Below are 17,760 nucleotides of genomic sequence, written 5' to 3'. Positions count from 1 at the left end.
TTTTTTGAGACGGAGTCTCGCTCTGTCGCCCAGGCTGGAGTGCAATGGTGTGATCTCAGCTCACTGCAAGCTCTGCCTCCTGCATTCAAGCGATTCTCCTGCCTCAGCCTCCCAAGTAGCTGGGATGACAGGCGCCCGCCACCACATCTGGCTAATTTTTTGTATTTTTAGTAGAGATGGGGTTTCACCGTGTTAGGCAGGATGGTCTTGATCTCCTGACCTCGTGATCCGCCTGCTTCGGCCTCCCAAAGTGCTGGGATTACAGGCATGAGCCACCGCGCCTGGCCACGTTCCCTTTCTTTTCATGCTTCCTAAAGGGACCATGAGCTCCCCGGAGTGCCCAGGAATACAGTAATACTTTCAGCTCTCTGTCCACTCCCTGCCTCAGTCCTTCCACAGGCAGGAGGGTACCTGAGGCTTCTCCCTCTGGCTCTGCCACTGACAGGATGAACACTGGCCCCACTGCATGTGGGAGAATCTCAGAGAAGTCACCCCAAGGTCTAGCTTTTGGAGCAAGAATTAACCTGAATAGGGCTGCCCATTCAGACTGTGTTCTCTAATCCAACTATGTCAGCTCTTCAAAAGTACGTATTTTGATATCCCTCTGAATGATTCATGAATCTATTTCAGAAATCATTTGAAATGCACAAGGATGAGGAAGAATTGTAATTAATCAATACTCCCAAATCTCTAACATGCATCACAGTCTATTAAAGAAGAGAAGTATATAATTTAAAATAATTTCATCAAAGTGTTTTTTTAATTCTTCAGAATTAAAACAGAAGAATCTAGACACTTGGAAATTTCAGTCATTCAAAACACCTCACCCTCTCAATCATGCAAATCAAACAATGGATTATCATACACATTTAGACAATTAAGGAGAAAAAACTCAAGGTAATATTGTAGGCATTTCTATATTACTTTAGTAATGAAAATAATCCTGAAGAACTTTGGCTTTTAAAAGGGCTACATGCAGAGGCCTTTATGAATTCTCAGATTCTAGAATGCTACTTATAACATAGATTTCCTTCTGTAATGCTTATACCTTCTAGTTAACATAGAAGTCCGTCTGTAATGCCTATACCTTCGAATTAAGGACCATTATCTTTTTTACCTCCACATTGTCTTCATTTCTGCTATAAGCACTAGCCCCTAGGGTTGTGTTTGGGTTGCAGGGGTGGCAGGTATTTTTTAAATAAACACACACAAGTATTTTACTTCTCAAGTGGAACTTTTGTTCCAGTGGAGGGAGCAGAAAACAACAGAGCTATTGTAAAACATAGGTGCATCTCACCAACTCTACTCTTGAAAACCACAGGAAAGAGGATATCATCTTGCAACGTGGTTCATACTTGTGTCTCAGAAAAACTATAAAACCGCTGGGCACAGTGGCTCATGCCTATAATCCCAGCACTTTGGGAGGCTGAGGCAGGAGGATCACTTGAGCTCATGAGTTGGAGACCATCCTGGGTAATGCAGTGAGACCCTATCACTACAAAAAAAATAGGGCATCAGTGGCATGTGCCTGTAGTCTGAGCTACTCAAGAGGCTGAGGCGGGAGGATCACTTGACTTCAGGAGTTCAGGGTTACAGTGAGCTGTGATCACACCACTGCACTCCAGACTAGGCAACAGAGCAAGACCCTATTGCTTAAAAGAAAAGAAAATTATCAACTATAAGTCACTTAATGTCACCAGCTTTCAGGATTACTGCAAAATAGTCAAAACTATGAAGATGTCAAGAAGATCTTCTATATTTCATCATTATCAAAAGTATGAAAAATACTAAAAAAAAAAAAAGCATAATCCAGGTGTGGTGGCACATGCCTATAGTCCCAGCTACTTGTGAGCCTGAGACAGGAGGATCACTTGAGCCTAGAAGTTCATGGCCAGCCTGGACAACATAGCAAGACTCCATCTATTAAAAAAAAAAAAAGCATAAAGAAGAAAATTTACATAATATATATTTCTTTGTGGAGAGTGAGATAGGTAGGTAGGTAGAGAGATATCTATAAACACACATTTTAAACAAAATGGAGATTTTTGTGGATTATAAAATTTTAAATCTGATTCTTTTCACATTTAGGCTATTTCTAGCTTTTCACTACTATAAATAATACAGCCATCCCTCAGTATCCACAAGGGATTGGTTCCAGGGCCTCTCACAGACACCAAAATCCACAGATGCTCAAGTCCCTGATATAAAATGGTGTAGTGGCTGGGTGCAGTGGCTCACGCCTGTAATCCCAGCACTTTGGGAGGCTAAGGCAGGCAGGGCACCTGAGGTCAGGAATTTGAGACCAGGCTGGCCAACATGGCGAAACCCCGTCTCTACTAAAAATACAAAAAAAAAATAATTAGCTGGGCATGGTGGTGCACGCTTGTACTCCCAGCTACTCAGGCGACTGAGGCAGGAGAATTGCTTGAACCTGGGAGGCAGAGGCTGCAGTGAGCTGAGATCATGACACTACAACTCCAGGCTGGGCAAGAAAGTGAGACTCTGTCTCAAAAAGGAAAAAAAAAAAGTAGATCAGAATTCTCAAATTTAGATTAATCTGTGCCTTACAGCTGTGATTCCCAAACTGCACACTGAAGCGCTTCAGTGAATTCGCAGAGATGCTTATCGATATTTCGAAATTTCAAAGGTGATAGTGACATCTGACACCACATGAACTACTAGGTGGAGGCCAGTCACAGTTACGACATGAGAGCCTTGCATTCCTTTCAGCGATGCCACATCTTTGCAAAGCTGCATATTCGGGATGGTTGTGATAAAATACAGGTACTACGCAAAAATTGCTGTAGATTAGGAAATGAGGGAAGTTGTGTCTAACCTGATTCCAAGATTTGAAAAGCTGTACAGTATGCAAGGCGTGTGCCCCGTATGGTCACACAGGCACTGCATTTCTAAAGGTCCTATGCCTGTCTTCACATTGGCCTGTCTCTGACTTGAAATTCTTAACAATTTTTTAACAAGGGGCCCTGCATTTTTATTTGGAACTGGGCCCCACAAATTGCGTGGGTGAAATACAAGTAAAATACAAGTAAAAATGGGAAAATCTGAACAATGTGGGTGAAATATATCAATAACAATAACCTGATTGTGACATTAATTTATATATATTTATATCTAATATATACATTTATATATAATTCATATATTATAGATACACATATGTATTATTATAGATACACATATGTATATATTATAGATACACATGTATATATTATAGATAGGCATATATATTATACACATATCCACATATAATCTGTATATATATGTACATATATACACATATGTTATAGATACATATTACATATATGTATGTTATATATACATATTTTATACATTTATATATGTAGTATACTTATATACATGTTATAAATTAACATTATATACATATATAAAAGTTATAATTAAACTTATTTTCTATTTTTATTTCTTTTTTTATAAATGGGGTCTCACTGTGGTGTGATCATAGCTCACTGCGGCCTTGAACTCCTGGGCTCAAGTGACCTTCCTACCTCAGCCTCCTGAGTAGATGGACTACATGTGCACATCACCATGTCTATGCCTAGCTTTTTTTTTTCTGTAGAGATGGGGTCTCCCTGTATTGCCCAGGCTGGCCTCAAATTATTGGGCTCATTACAGCAATTACTACTGTTACTGCTTGAGACCGTCATTACAAGACTGAACGAAGGAGGACAAACGTAGAAATGAATACTTAAAGTAAACAAAACTGTTTTTCTTCGGTTGTTGTTTTGTTTTTTTGTTTTGTTTTTGTTTTTGAGACGGAGTCTCACTCTGTCGCCCAGGCTGGAGTGCAGTGGCTCAATCTCGGTTCACTGCAAGCTCTGCTTCCTGGGTTCAAGCAATTCTTGTGGCTCAGCCTCTGGAGTAGCTGGGATTACAGGTGTCCGCCACCACACCTGATTAATTTTTGCATTTTTAGTAGAAACAGGGTTTCACCATGTTGGCCAGCTTGGTCTCTAACTCCCGACCTCAAGTGATCTACCCACCTCTGCCTCCCAAAGTGCTAGGATTACAGGAGTGAGCCACCACACCCCGCCTGCCTGATCCACTTCTGCCTATTATTCAAATCTTTCCCATATTGCATGAAACAAAATCTTTCTGAAAATAGTTTGATTATATATAACAAGAGCTTTTAGAAAGATTAGATCCTCTACTCCAGGAATTCCATCTCCAGGAATCTATCCAAAAACGAATCAGAAAGGCACTCAAAGATTAGGTACATGAGTGTTCAATAATTCCTTATTCACAGTAGTGTAAAACTGGAAACAAACCTACAATTCCATCAACAGGGTGATGTTAGTAAACGGCATGAAAAAAATGCAACGTAGATATCAAAATCATGTTTTAGCAGAATATTTACTAGCATGAGAATGTGCTTAAGACATAAAATAAGTAAAAAAATTAGGTATGACAATATCGTATATAGTTATAAGCTTCAGTTTTAAATATCTGGGTAAGGGGTGATTTTCTCCTTCTATATATTTCCTTGTAATTTCACAAATTTTCACAATAAGCATAATTCACCTTTATAATCTGGGAGGGAATAGTTTTTGTTGTTCTTNCGAATCAGAAAGGCACTCAAAGATTAGGTACATGAGTGTTCAATAATTCCTTATTCACAGTAGTGTAAAACTGGAAACAAACCTACAATTCCATCAACAGGGTGATGTTAGTAAACGGCATGAAAAAAATGCAACGTAGATATCAAAAATCATGTTTTAGCAGAATATTTACTAGCATGAGAATGTGCTTAAGACATAAAATAAGTAAAAAAATTAGGTATGACAATATCGTATATAGTTATAAGCTTCAGTTTTTAAATATCTGGGTAAGGGGTGATTTTTCTCCTTCTATATATTTCCTTGTAATTTCACAAATTTTCACAATAAGCATAATTCACCTTTATAATCTGGGAGGGAATAGTTTTTGTTGTTCTTTTTTTTTTTTTTTTTTTTAAAAAAGACTCTCTTTCCCATAAATAAAATAACGGTTCATTAAAATATGTCTTCAGGGCTGGGTGCAGTGGATCATGCCTGTAATCCCAGCAATTTGGGAGGCCGAGGTGGGAGGATTACTTGAGCCCAGGTGTTAGAGACTAGCCTGGCCACCATGTTGAGATCCTGTCTCTACGACAAATAAAAAATTAGCCAGTGTGGTGGCTGATACATGCCTGTAGTCCCAGCTACTCAGGAGGCTGAGGTACAAGGATCACTTGAGCCCAGGAGGTCAAGGCTGCCGTGAGCCATAAGGGCACTGTTGCACTCCAGCCTGGGTGACACAGCAAGACTGCCTCAAAAAAGAAAAAAAAAAAAAACAGATAGGTCCTCATAGTGGACCTATTCCTAATGAACTCACTTATACAATTTTTCTCTAGCTCCAAGTTCAACAGGATAGGGGCTTTAAAACACATTAAGTTACTTTCATATGTCATTTTCAACAAACCTTTGAAATAGATTTTTATTTTATTTTATTTCATTGTATTGTTTAGATGAAGTCTTGCTCTGTTGCCCAGGCTGGAGTGCAGTGGCATGATCCTGGCTCACTGCAACTTCTGCCTCCCAGGTTCAAGTGATTCTCCTGCCTCAGCCTCCTGAGTAGCTGGGATTACAGGTGTGCACCACCATGCCTGGCTAATTTTTGTATTTTTAGCAGAGGCAAGGTTTCACCATGTTGGCCAGGTTGGTCTCCAACTCCTGCCCTCAAGTGATCCTCTCACCTTGGCCTCCCAAAGTGCTGGGATCACAGGTGTGAGCCACCACACCCTGCCTGAAATATTTATAATTTCAGTTTTGTAGATGGTGATACAAAAGTTCTGAGAGGTGAAGTAACTTCCCCAAAGTTACATAGATTGCTATTAATGAAAAAAGGAAATATTTAAACCTAGATCTGTTCAGCTCCAGATCTCATAACTTTCCTCCAATACAACGTGTACAAGGAGCCACATGACTGAAAGGAAGCAAAGTTTCACGGTGCGTGACCTACCACGTGTCGGGGCTCCAACCAGCAGCACTTGGGTCAGAGTTCCATTTATCAGTACGTGGCCACTGGACAGGGAAGTACCCAGTTTCCCCATTGCCTGTGAGATACAATCAATCAATACTGTATAGGCGAGAAAGCTTCGTTGGAGTGTCCACTCTCCTGTGGGGGAGGGCTTGCCATACCTTGTCTCCAGAAATGGTAAACCAGCTTTGGCCGTTTGGTGGGAAGTAGCCATACACCCTCCCAAGGCTCTTTTTCTCATCTCGGATGTGTAACAAATGGCCCAGCCTAGAATGAAGCACACTGGGCTTAGCTGCCAGGGCACAAGACTGAGAGCAGGCCAGGTACTCAGGTGCAAGGAAAGGAAATGCACCTCCCTCCATCCAGGCCTCCCAGCAGGCTCTCTGTCTCTGTGACCCTAGGCCTGAAAGCGTGGGGACAATCGGAGTTAATCGCAACATCCAGGTTCTCCAGGTGCCACACCCACCATTCTGCCTCCCAATTGACAGGCCTCCCAGCAGACTCTCTGGGATAGAGGTATAGGGGTACCTACTGTTACAGGCTCAGTGGTGGTCCTCCCATCCCTACACTTAAGTCCTAACCCCCAGTATCTCTGAATGTGATCGTATTTGAAGACAGAATCTTTAAAGAGATGATTAAGTTAAGATGAGGTCATTTGGGTGAACCCTGATCCAATACAACATGTCTCTTTCAAAGAAGAGGAGAGGCAGGAGGATCACTTGAGCCAGTTTGAGACCAGCCTGGGCAACACTGCAAAAACCCATCCCTACAGAAATGTTTTTAAATTTAAAAAAAAAAATTAGTTAGGCATGGGTACACACTTCTAAGTCCCAGCTATTCAGGAGGCTGAGGCAGGAGGATCCCTTGAGCCTATGAGTTCGAGGCTGCAGTGAGTTACCACTGCCCTCTGCCCTTTGCAACAGAGTGAACCCTCACCCCCTCCTCCCAAAAGAAAAAACAGAAGCGAGGAATGGGTCACAGACACACACAGAGGGAAGACAGCCATCTGCAAGCTAAAGAGAGAGGCATCAGGAGAAACCAACTCTCTGACCTCAACCTTGATCTTCGACTTCTAGCTTCAGAACTGTGAGAAAGTAATACACTTGTCTGTTGTATTTTTGTATTTCTAAAGAGGAGAATTTGCAACCTTGCCCAGAGCCTTGGCTTTTCCTTCAAAGGTCAAGCATTTCCTAGCCCTTTTGCCTGAGTCCAATGCTCAGTGGGCTCCACAGCAGCTGGTACCTGCCCCTGTGGTCACAGGTCCCAGCCCCAGCATCAGCCTCACCTGCTGGCATTCTTCCAGGTCGGGCTCCCAACCAGCAGCAAGGTTCTGTTGTCCACAGTGACACCGTGAAGGGAGTATCCAAACCAGGAGAAGTCTTCCTCGCCTCTCACCGTCCAGTTGGCCGCCTCCACGTTCAGTTTCTCTAAAGAAGACAACTCGTCCTTTTTACTAACACTTTAAGTGAGAGGACTACTGGAGTGAAAAGAAAGGGTCCTTTTCGTAGCCTAATAGAAGTGGGTTCATTTTGTTGAGCTTTTGCCAGACGTCTTTTATGTTCCCATGCTGATCCCAGGACCCCAATGTCAAAAACGAATCTCACACTTCATACGAGAAATACATTTCTAGAGTTCACTTCTGTGGAGCGGAGGATGCTATTTAAAAAGACTCTGGGCCAGGTGTGGTGGTTCACACCTGTAACCCCAGCACTTTGGGAGGCCAAGGCGGGTGAATCACCTGAGGTCAGGAGTTCAAGACCAGCCTGACCAATATTGTGAAACCCCGTCTCTACTAAAAACACAAAAATTAGCCAAGCGTGGTGGCGTGCATCTGTAGTCCCAGCTACTCAGGAGGCTGAGACAGAATTGCCAGAAGCTGGGAGGTGGAGCTTGCAGTGAGCCAAGATCATGCTACTGTACTCCAGCCTGGGTGACACAGTGAGACTCTGTCTCAAAACAAAACAAAACAAAACAAACAAACAAAAACGGCTATGGACTGTTGAGAGCACCACTGAGATGCTGTTGGTGCAAAGTCTCCTCAGTGTTTCTATTTTACATGGAGACACTATGGGAATAGTCTATTTGCCCTCTTTGGCTCTCTACCTAGAAATTGTGGGTCACCTTTTGTATTCTCAGTGAATCTATGCACATCCCTTGCCAGAACATCTTTAAGAGTAACAGACTGTTAGAAAATGTTGGTGAAACGATATGGAATAAGGAAAAAGGCCATAAACCCTTATGCAGGATAAGTTAGCACAGACACACAGAGCTGCCATGGTCTCCACCCATTCCCCCTCAGGCACTACCTTTGTCGCTCAGGCTGGGGCCAGAATAAAACGCAGCCACAATTCCCTTCTGCTTCCCTCCACCTGGTGCAAAAGGGGAGCCAATGACCAGATCGGGCTCACTGTCTCCATTCACATCTGCAGCCAAGAGAGTCCAGCCCAAGTTACAGTAGATGTCCTTAAGAAGAAACCAGGAAAGCACATTTTACCCACTGGTGGCAATTGGGATACAGTAAGTTCTAGGTTTCTGCACCTGGCTAAAGTGGTAAACATACCTGGCAAGAGATGGTGATGTTAGGGGAAGAAGACATTCTTCCTTGTTTGGAACCAAAGTAGACATACACGGCACCCTAGATAAAGACAAACAAGAGACAGACATGAGGCTCTGGTGGTGACCCAAGAACCTTAAATAACAGCAAGACAAAAAGGACTGACTCTGGGTCCAGGTATGGTGGCTGATGCCTATAATCCCAGTGATTTGGGAGGCCCAAGTGGGAACATAGCTTGAGGCCAGGAGTTCAAGACCAGCCTGGACAACACAGTGAGATTCTGGGTCCACGAAAAATAAATTTTTAATTAAAGCGAGACCTTGTCAAATTATCACCACCCCCAATGGTTGGGAGGTTGACGACAGACAGAAATCCATCCTATGCCTTGCTGCTGGGCTGAAAGGAATTTGTTTAAAGTCTGTCACTTCCATCAGACTATGAGAGTCCGCAATGCAGAAATGATGGCACTTATATCTTTGCCTCCGTGATCAAGATCCTCCACACACAATTGTGCAGTGTGCCTGCAGAATGACTTACTCAACTCCTTGCCCACTTCAAGGCCCAGCACAGTTTCAGGCTCTTCTATGAAGCCCCCGGGCTACACCCCATTGTACCATGGCACATCTGAATGCCAACATACCACATCGGTACCACTTGTCTGCCTGAGGATACACACTGTGCTATTTTATTATGTGTTACCAATCAGTTCCTCTTATAATTTGCCTGTCTCAATCCCCATTCATTCTACAAGCACTTCTTTTCCATCATAAGCCATGTACTAGGTACACAATGACAAAGAAGACCAATCTCTATCCTTCTGAAAGGCTGGCATACAGGTCATTATGACACCCAGGGATGAAGGGGCTATAACACAGGTACAAGCACAGGATGCTATGTGGGGACAAAGAAGTATCAGCCTCACCCAGGAGTTAGGTAATAGCTTCGGCAAGAAGTGACTGTCACTCCTAAAGAAAGACAGGGGAGAAAAAGCCTTTCAAGCAGAGGAAGCTGTACGAGCAAAGGTCGCAAAATGAGACAGCCTGATGAGTTCAGGATGTGACAGATTGCTGGCATGTCTAGAAATGGAGTGTGAGGAGAAAGGGGCAAGAGGTGAGCATGCGGAGGGCAGCCGGCAAGGGATGGCCCTCGACCTCCACGGTCACACATTCGTGGGCCCTGCTGTGGTAGGAAGCACCTGCGGGAAGCAAGCCCTGTGGTCCAGGGCCCAGGATCTCTGCCTCAGTAAGAAAGGAGGCAACAGGCAGGGATCCAGCATTTGAGGAGAGGTCCGGGGAAGTCACCTTGCTGTTTTGATAACCAGAAATTACAGATTAGCTGGAATTTCTGTCTCCCTTCACTGGCATTCAGCACGGTGGGGGACAAGAAAAAGAGCAAAGTACCTGGTGGAACTGGGAAACCATAGGGCCAAAATAAGGCCAGGGAGGCAGCAGCAGGTGTTACAAGGTAACTCAAGGTCACAGCAAGAACTCCATAGGGGCCTGAGATGATCTGCTCACAAATGCTCTGTCTGATACACTGGCTGTCTGCTTTGCTCCAAGGGCTCGCCCCAGCACTGGCCTCCCTCAGAGTCCCCTCCCTGCCACCCTATTCTCCTCCAACCCTACCCCAGCAGCAGCCTTACTTTGTAGGTGAGCTGCTCGGAGCCCACCGAGGGAGCTCCCACGGCCAGGTCAGGCACGCCGTCCATGTTAAAGTCCAACACAGCCAAGGCCGAGCCAAACCGACCTGAGGGCTGAAGAGGCACAAGTTTACTTCCCCTGGGCTAAACCACAGCCTTGGAAAGAACACTCCTGACTCCCAGGGAGTAGAGAGGCCTGGGGACCCCCCCCAACCCTGCCACCCAAAAGCTGAAGGTGCAGCAGCAAGCTGTAACACATCTGCAACACATTAGTCAGGGAGCTCTGCACTAAGTACATTTTCAGCATGTCTGTCTGCCTTGAGAGGAAGCAGAGATGCCAGAAAGTAAAAGGTCGGTTCTTATGAGTTCTAGGTTTGTAGAAAATAGCCTCATGTATGTTCTGACCCACATTAAGCACAAAACTTATCTTCGAAAGTACCTAAAATAGGCCGGGTGTGGTGGCTCACGCCTGTAATCCCAGCAATTTGGGAGGCCAAGGCAGGTGGATCGCCTGAGGTCAGGAGTTTGAGACCAGCCTGGCCAACACAGTGAAAACCCATTTGTACTAAAAGTACAAAAATTAGCCAGGCGTGGTGGCACATGCCTGTAATCCCAGCTACTCTGGAGGCCCAGGCAGGAGAATCACTTGAACCCAGGAGGCGGAGGTTGCAGTGAGCCAAGACTGTGCCACTGCACTCCAGCCTAGGCAACAGAGCGAGACTCCACCTCAAACAAAAAAAGAAAGTATATAAAATAATAATCATATAACATCAGCAACAGTAGCTAACAATTGTTGAATACTCAGGATGTTCTAGACCCATGCTGACCAAGGTGGTAGCCCCTAGCCAAATAGGGCTGTTACCTTTAAATTTAAAGTAATTAACATTAAATAGAATTAAAAATTCAGTTTCTGCCCTGGTGCAGCGGCTTAAGCCTGTAATCCCAGCACTTTGGGAGGCCGAGGCGAGCGGATCACCTGAGGAGTTTGAGATCAGCCTGGTCAACATGGTGAAACCCCATGTCCACTAAAAATATAAAAATTAGCCAGGCGTGGTGGCGGGCACCTGTAATCCCAGCTATTCGGGAGGCTGAGGCAGGAGAATCGCCTGAACCTGGGAAGCGGAGGTTGCAGTAAGCCGAGATCATGCCACTGCACTCCAGCCTGGACGACAAAAGCAAAACTCCATCTCAAAACAAACAAAATAAATAAATAAATAATAAAAATTCAGTTTCTCAGTTGCAATAGCCACATTTCAAATGTTCAAAGCCTGTGTTTTATGTCTCCCGCACTGGACAGCACAGCTACAGAACATTCCTATCAGTGCAGAAAGTCCTGCAGGACGGTGCTGCTGTAGACATTGTTCCAAGCACTTTAAATGCATTGAGGTAGGAACTGTTAGCATCCTCACTTTAACAGTTTACAGATGGAAAACTCCATCTCTTCAGAGACACTTTTCTTCCAAAGTGGACTTTCTGTATCTTTCTTATCCTACTGTCTGGAATCAGCATAGACCTGAAAGTAATTCACTGGGTTCTCCAATTCTTTCTCTTTCTTTCTCTCTCTCTCTCTCTGTGTTTTTGAGATGGAGTTTCGCTCTTGTTGCCAGGCTAGAGTGCAATGGCGTGATCTCGGCTCACTGCAACCTCCGCCTCCTGAGTTCAAGCTATTCTCTTGCCTCAGCCTCCCAAGTAGCTGGCATTACAGGCATGTGCCACCACGCCTGGCTAATTTTGTATTTTTAGTAGAGACGGGGTTTCACCACGTTAGTCAGGCTGGTGTCGATCTCTTGACCTCATGATCTTCCCGCGTGGGCCTCCCAAAGTGCTGGGATTATAGGCATGAGCAACAGCGCCGTGCCAGGTTCTCCAGTTCTTTCACAACTTACGTAACAATAAATGGCCTTTCACACAGTGGTGCTTGCCACATAACACACATGTTGCAGGACCCACATCCATTATTTATTGGGTAATCTCTCCACAGCCGTGTGCAGTGGCATCTATAAGCACTGCCCCTTTCTATAAGGCAGAAACTTGATAAACAAGAAAAGGTTGCTTGGGGACACAAAACACGCTAGGGCAGGGTGGGAACCAATAACTCAGGGCTCTGCCCACTGAGGACTGGTTCATTTCATCACCATCAGCTGCACCGTTCAGCCCTCCTATGGGCCAGCCAATCATTCCTAGAGAAGCACAGAATTTTAAAGCAGGCCACGCCTTGAAATATCTATCATAAACCTTCATTATATCAATGAGGACAGGGAGATGCTCATTGCAGTCAGGGCCTGAGGGCAGGATTCCCATCCCTCGTCCATGCCTATATCTTGCCATCTTTGAAATTATCAAAGGTCACTGGGGGAGGAGGGCATGGAGCCTCTTCCTTTCTCACCCAAGTGGTATTTGAGAGTTTAGCAGCCACAGGAAGCAGTTTCGTCTCTTATTCCCTGTCTATATGCACCCAAAGGTTTATACTTTATACAACAGTCTGACGGTGAAAGGCTTTGTAGAGAAGTAAGAAGCAACAAGATTAGATAGACATCTTCTGGAAATCTTTCATGTGGTGTCAGAAGGCTCTGAAAAATGCTGTCCCTCTGGGACTGTGACCTTATACACTAGCCAGTCACCTTATTTGTACATGTTGGATTCAGAGCTCCTTTCATCAGAGCCTAAACTAGATCATAAACCATTGTACTTCTTATTTTTGAAAGCGTGTTCATGGCTGGGTACAGTGGCTCACACCTATAATCCCAGAACTTTGGGAGGCTGAGGTGGACGGATCACCTGAGGTCAAGAGTTCGAGACCAGCCTTACCAATACGGTGAAACCCTGTCTCTACTAAAAATACAAAAATTAGCCAGGCATGGCGGTGCATGCCTGTAGTCCTAGCTACTTGGGATGCTGAGACGGGAGAATAACTTAAACCCAGAAGGCAGAGGCTGCAGTGAGCCAAGATCATGCCACTGCACTCCAATCTGGACAACAGAGTGAGACTCTATCTCAAAAAAAAAAAAAAAAAAAAAAAAAGCATGTTCAGGTGTGCCACCTTATTTTCTCTTCACAGGATTAACTTCACAGCAAAAGGGTAAGTGGCTTGCCCAGAACAAGAACCGCGACGATCCGACTGGAAGTCTAGGGTTCCTTCCCCCTCTGGCGCTTGACACTCAGAGAATGCAGTGCCAGGACAGTGTCACCAAAAGCCCCACACTCGTCGATGACTAGTAGCAGGGCTCTGTCTACCCCGTCCCCCTGCCCCCCCCTCCACTTATTGCTGTTACAAAAACTAAAGCCTCTGATGTTAGAAAAACTTTCCAGGACCCTAGCGCTCTATGGAGGAATTAATGCTTGGACTCCATGACGAATGTCTGTAGTCACTGCAGGTGTTTTCAGGTGATGAATAGCCACTTAGGACAAAAGAATGAAATCTAAAGAAAGTCTGGCATTTAGTTAGTAGTGATGTACCAATGTTGTTTTATTCTTAATTTTGACAAGTATACCATGATTTTGTAAGATGTTAACATAGGGGAAAATGAGTAAACAGTATATGGGAACTCTCTGTACTGTCTTTATACCTTTTCTGTGAATCTAAAATTCTGGCCAGGCACGGTGGCTCACGCCTGTAATCCCAACACTTTGGGAGGCCTAGGCGGGTGCATTACCTGAGGTCAGGAGTTCGAGACCAGCCTGGCCAACATGGAGAAACTGCATCTGTACTAAAAATAAAAATATTAGCCAGGCATGGTGGTGTGCACCTGTAGTTCCAGCTACACAGGAGGCTGAGGCAGGAAAGTTGCTTGAACTCAGGAGGCGGAGGTTGCAGTGAGCAGAAATTACGCCTCTGCACTCCAGCCTGGGTGACAGAGCGAGAGACTCCATCTCAAATAAATAAACTAATTAATTAAAATATTTACAAAGTTTTATAAATACATACATTTCGTGTGTGTGTGTGTGTGTGTGTGTGTGTGTGTATAAAGAGGTTTTATATTATCAATTATATTATCAAGAAATCACATCCCAACTGGCCACTCAAAGCAGTTCTCAATAGCATGTGCGTTTTTGGAAGGTATTAGACTAATGATAGAATAAAATAAATGATGTAAACATGGTTTTAAAAATAAAAAGTGCTTCACAAATGTACACCATCAGCTGTTTGTTACTGTAATTATTCTTGTTATCAGTTACTCATCCTGGAGAATCTGCCACAAAATGTAAGCAGTGGCTATTGACCACTAGAAGAGAAAGAATGAGATGGTGTCTCACCTGGAAACCTTCAAGGATCCTGTGGGCCTCCTTGTCCAGGTCCAGGTCAACGGGCGGCACACCCAGTTTATTGCCGTAGATGAGGTACACGCGCCCAATGTGGATGCGGCCAGGGCGGCTGTAGCCTGGTGCGCCCACCACGAGGTCGCCGTACCCATCCTGGTTGAGGTCAGCTGAGGTCATTGCCCTTAGGGAAGTGAAGAAACCCACCATGGTATGCACTGAGCACTAGGGGTAAAGCTGTCGCCTGCTTCTTTCCTTTCTAGAGCCCAGTCCGTTCACTTTCTCTCACTGACTTTTCTACCCTTCATGACTGTTGTGAATATTCACTTCTGACATTGTATTGTTTGAGAAATTCAGTCTCATTCTTCAAGGGGAAAAATAAAATAAAAATGGACAAATCAAGGCCTCTAAGCATTTTTGGACCACATAACCTGAGAGGATGAAGAGTATCCTCATGAAGCTTCCTGTCTTATACACAAAACCAGGGCTTGCCTGAGAGTAAAGAGGAAATTCGTGTCCAGCCAAGTCCCTCCAGCCAATGGCTCAGGCCACTTTCTGATCTGCTCAACTCATTTCAATGTGTTACTTGACCAAAGACAAGCTTGTGTGAAACAGACTATGTTTCTACCATAGCCACACAGGCACCTGGTAGTGGGCCAAATCAAGAAATCAAGTGTTCAACATATTTAGTAGTTTAGATGAGATTCCACAAGCCACCAGCTATAGAGCTGGATAAACCGAGTCAAAGGTTCAAGTGTCACTACTGCAGCTGGAAAGACCAAAAGTCATTTGTTTATTCTAGTTCTTACTGCCACATAAAGAATAAATGGCAGGCTGGGCATGGTGGCTCATGCCTGTAATCCCGGCACTTTGGGAGGCCGAGGTGGTGGATCATCTGAGGTCAGGAGTTCGAGACCAGCCTGGCCAAGATGGTGAAACCCCGTCTCTACTAAATATACAAAAATTAGCTGGGTATGGGGGCAGGCGCCTGTAATCGCAGCTACTCTGGAGGCTGAGGCAGAAGAATCGCTTGAACCCAGTAGGCGGAGGTTCCAGTAAGCCGAAATCAGAACAAATGGCAGAACAAAGGAAAAAGGCAAGAGCAGTTGTTTAAGGCTATGATACCTGGTGGGAGGGGCAGACACTCCAGTGGATCCACTGCTGTTCTCTGCACTTTGGAGGCTCAATGCTGGCCAGTAATGGCCCTAGGGATGCCCCTGTGGCTGGCTGTGCTTGTGTAGCTGCCAGCCCAGCAGGAGGCCTTTTGGATCTTTCAGGGAGGTGGCCAAGAAGAGCCATTACACACAAGTGAACGAACAGTAAAGACAGCATTCACCTCCCAGTCTCCTGCACTAGAGCTAAATGCACAGAGGCCCCGAAAGGAAGGACAGTCAGGAAATTGTGCCAAGGAAATGCGATGCCCTTTGGAATTAAGGAGTGTGATTTTTTTAAAAAAGCCTTCATCCAAACTTCCAGAAAATGGTCACTGTTATATACTTGGGCTTAGTTTTGTATGTTCCTGTTGTTTTGTTTTTATTTATTTATTCTGTGGGGCTTAGTTTTGGTTGAATTTTAAAATCAGAGGAATTCCTAACTTTCTCTTTATAAAACTGTCATGATATACCAGCTTTTACCATATGAAGTTACAATATTTAAATCACTATAACAGCTATCTGCTTACAACCTTCTAATATTATTAGATTACAAAAGAAATCTGTAAGAATATATCTCCAAGAACATCAGAGCTTTACAAAAATTCCATGAAATAATCCTTTATTGTTGTGATTATTTAGGAAACCAAAAGTTCCTTGTATTTAAACATATTTGACCAAGTGTAAGGAGATCATTTCATTGTTACAATAACTTAACCATTAAACTAATGCTTTTGTCAGGTGCAGTGACTCATGCTTGTAATCCCAGCACTTTGGGAGGCTGAGGCAGGTGGATCGCTTGAGCCCAGGAGTTTGAGACCAGCCTAGGCAACATAGCAAGACCCCATCTCTAGTACAGAAAAAAAAATTTTTTAATCAAATAAATTAATGCTTTTGTTGATGATGAATTGATTGACAAACAAGGTGCTAACAAGCGCCATTTAAAACAGTTGCAGAGGGCTGGGCACAGTGGCGCATGCCTGTAATCCCAGGACTTTGGGAGGCTGACGCGGGAGAATCACTTAGGTCCAGAAGTTCAAGATCAGCCTGGCCAACATGGTGATACCTTGTCTCCACTAAAAATATAAAAATTAGCCAGGTATGGTGGCACGCACCTGTAAATCCCAGCTACTGGGAAGCTGAGGCAGAGAATCACTTGGACCTGGGAGACAGAGGTTGCAGTGAGCCAAGATCAAGCCACTGCACTCCAGTCTGGGTGACAAAGTGAGACTCTGTTTCAAAAATAAAATAAAATAAAAAACAGTTGCAGAATGACTGAATAAAATTAATACTGCAGAAAACATTCACAGGTCAGATAAACTTATACGTACCAGCCAAGCCTCGCATAAGGAAATGACAAGAAGTAAGATGCTAAAGGGCTGGAGATGTGCTTCTGTGACAACTGAGAGCCACCTATGAACATTGTCCTTACGTTCCTTTCCAAAGCCTTGTAGATAAAGGACATGGAACCCTGAAATAAAAGAATCATTACACAAAATAAGGACACTTAGCATAATCAACAAAGCTACTGTTTCCTGTCCAAAATACTGAACTTGTGTAAAGGAAATTAGTTTTTAGAAGTGCTAAACAATAGAACATTAGTTCCTTTCAGCAAGTAAGATCACTTAGGACAGGCAATTAGGATAGTGAAATCATACCCCCAACTTATGCTGAGGGACAGTAGAGTTATAGCCCGAGAGGCTGGGACCAGCATGGGTAGAAAGAGTTATCGTTCTGTCGCCACGCTGGAGTGCAGTGGCACGATCTCAACTCACTGCAACCTCTGCCTCCTGGGTTCAAGCAATTCTCCTGCCTCAGCCTCCCTAGAAGCTGGGATTATAGGTGCTCACCACCACACCCAGCTAATTTTTGTATTTTAGTAGAGATGGGGTCTCACCATGCTGGCCAGGCTGGTCTCAAATTCCTGACCTTAAGCGATTCACCCACCTTGGCTCCCCCAAAAGTGCTGGGATTACAGACATGAGCCACCATGCCCAGTGGACTAAAATTTTTTAAGACAAATCTGTCCAGGTGCAGTGGCTCACACCTATAATCCTAGCGCTTTAGGGGGCTGAGACAGCAGGGGCGCTTGAGCCCAGGAGTTTGAGACCAGCCTGGGCAAC

The 17,760-nt window shown here is 44.3% G+C and overlaps 1 protein-coding gene across 1 annotated transcript in view; it reads right to left on the bottom strand.

The window, feature by feature from the left end:
• Nucleotides 1-17,760, bottom strand: part of GPLD1 (glycosylphosphatidylinositol specific phospholipase D1) — a 65,815-nt gene that overhangs the window by 16,344 nt on the left and 31,711 nt on the right. Inside the window, exons 13-20 of the mRNA XM_017878552.1 lie at nt 16,969-17,108; nt 14,484-14,670; nt 10,233-10,343; nt 8,597-8,671; nt 8,343-8,499; nt 7,322-7,463; nt 6,198-6,303; nt 6,019-6,112 (exon numbers count right to left, since the gene is read on the bottom strand). Of these exons, the coding sequence (XP_017734041.1) occupies nt 6,019-6,112; nt 6,198-6,303; nt 7,322-7,463; nt 8,343-8,499; nt 8,597-8,671; nt 10,233-10,343; nt 14,484-14,670; nt 16,969-17,108 (1,012 nt within the window). The remainder of the gene's footprint in view (nt 1-6,018; nt 6,113-6,197; nt 6,304-7,321; nt 7,464-8,342; nt 8,500-8,596; nt 8,672-10,232; nt 10,344-14,483; nt 14,671-16,968; nt 17,109-17,760) is intronic.

This window comes from Rhinopithecus bieti, unplaced genomic scaffold (genome assembly GCF_001698545.2).
Source record: "Rhinopithecus bieti isolate Rb0 unplaced genomic scaffold, ASM169854v2 scaffold_11110, whole genome shotgun sequence".
In the NCBI taxonomy this organism is placed as follows: domain Eukaryota; kingdom Metazoa; phylum Chordata; class Mammalia; order Primates; family Cercopithecidae; genus Rhinopithecus; species Rhinopithecus bieti.
The sequence above is the reverse complement of the archived record's forward strand: the minus strand, read 5'-3'. Positions and strand labels throughout refer to the sequence as shown.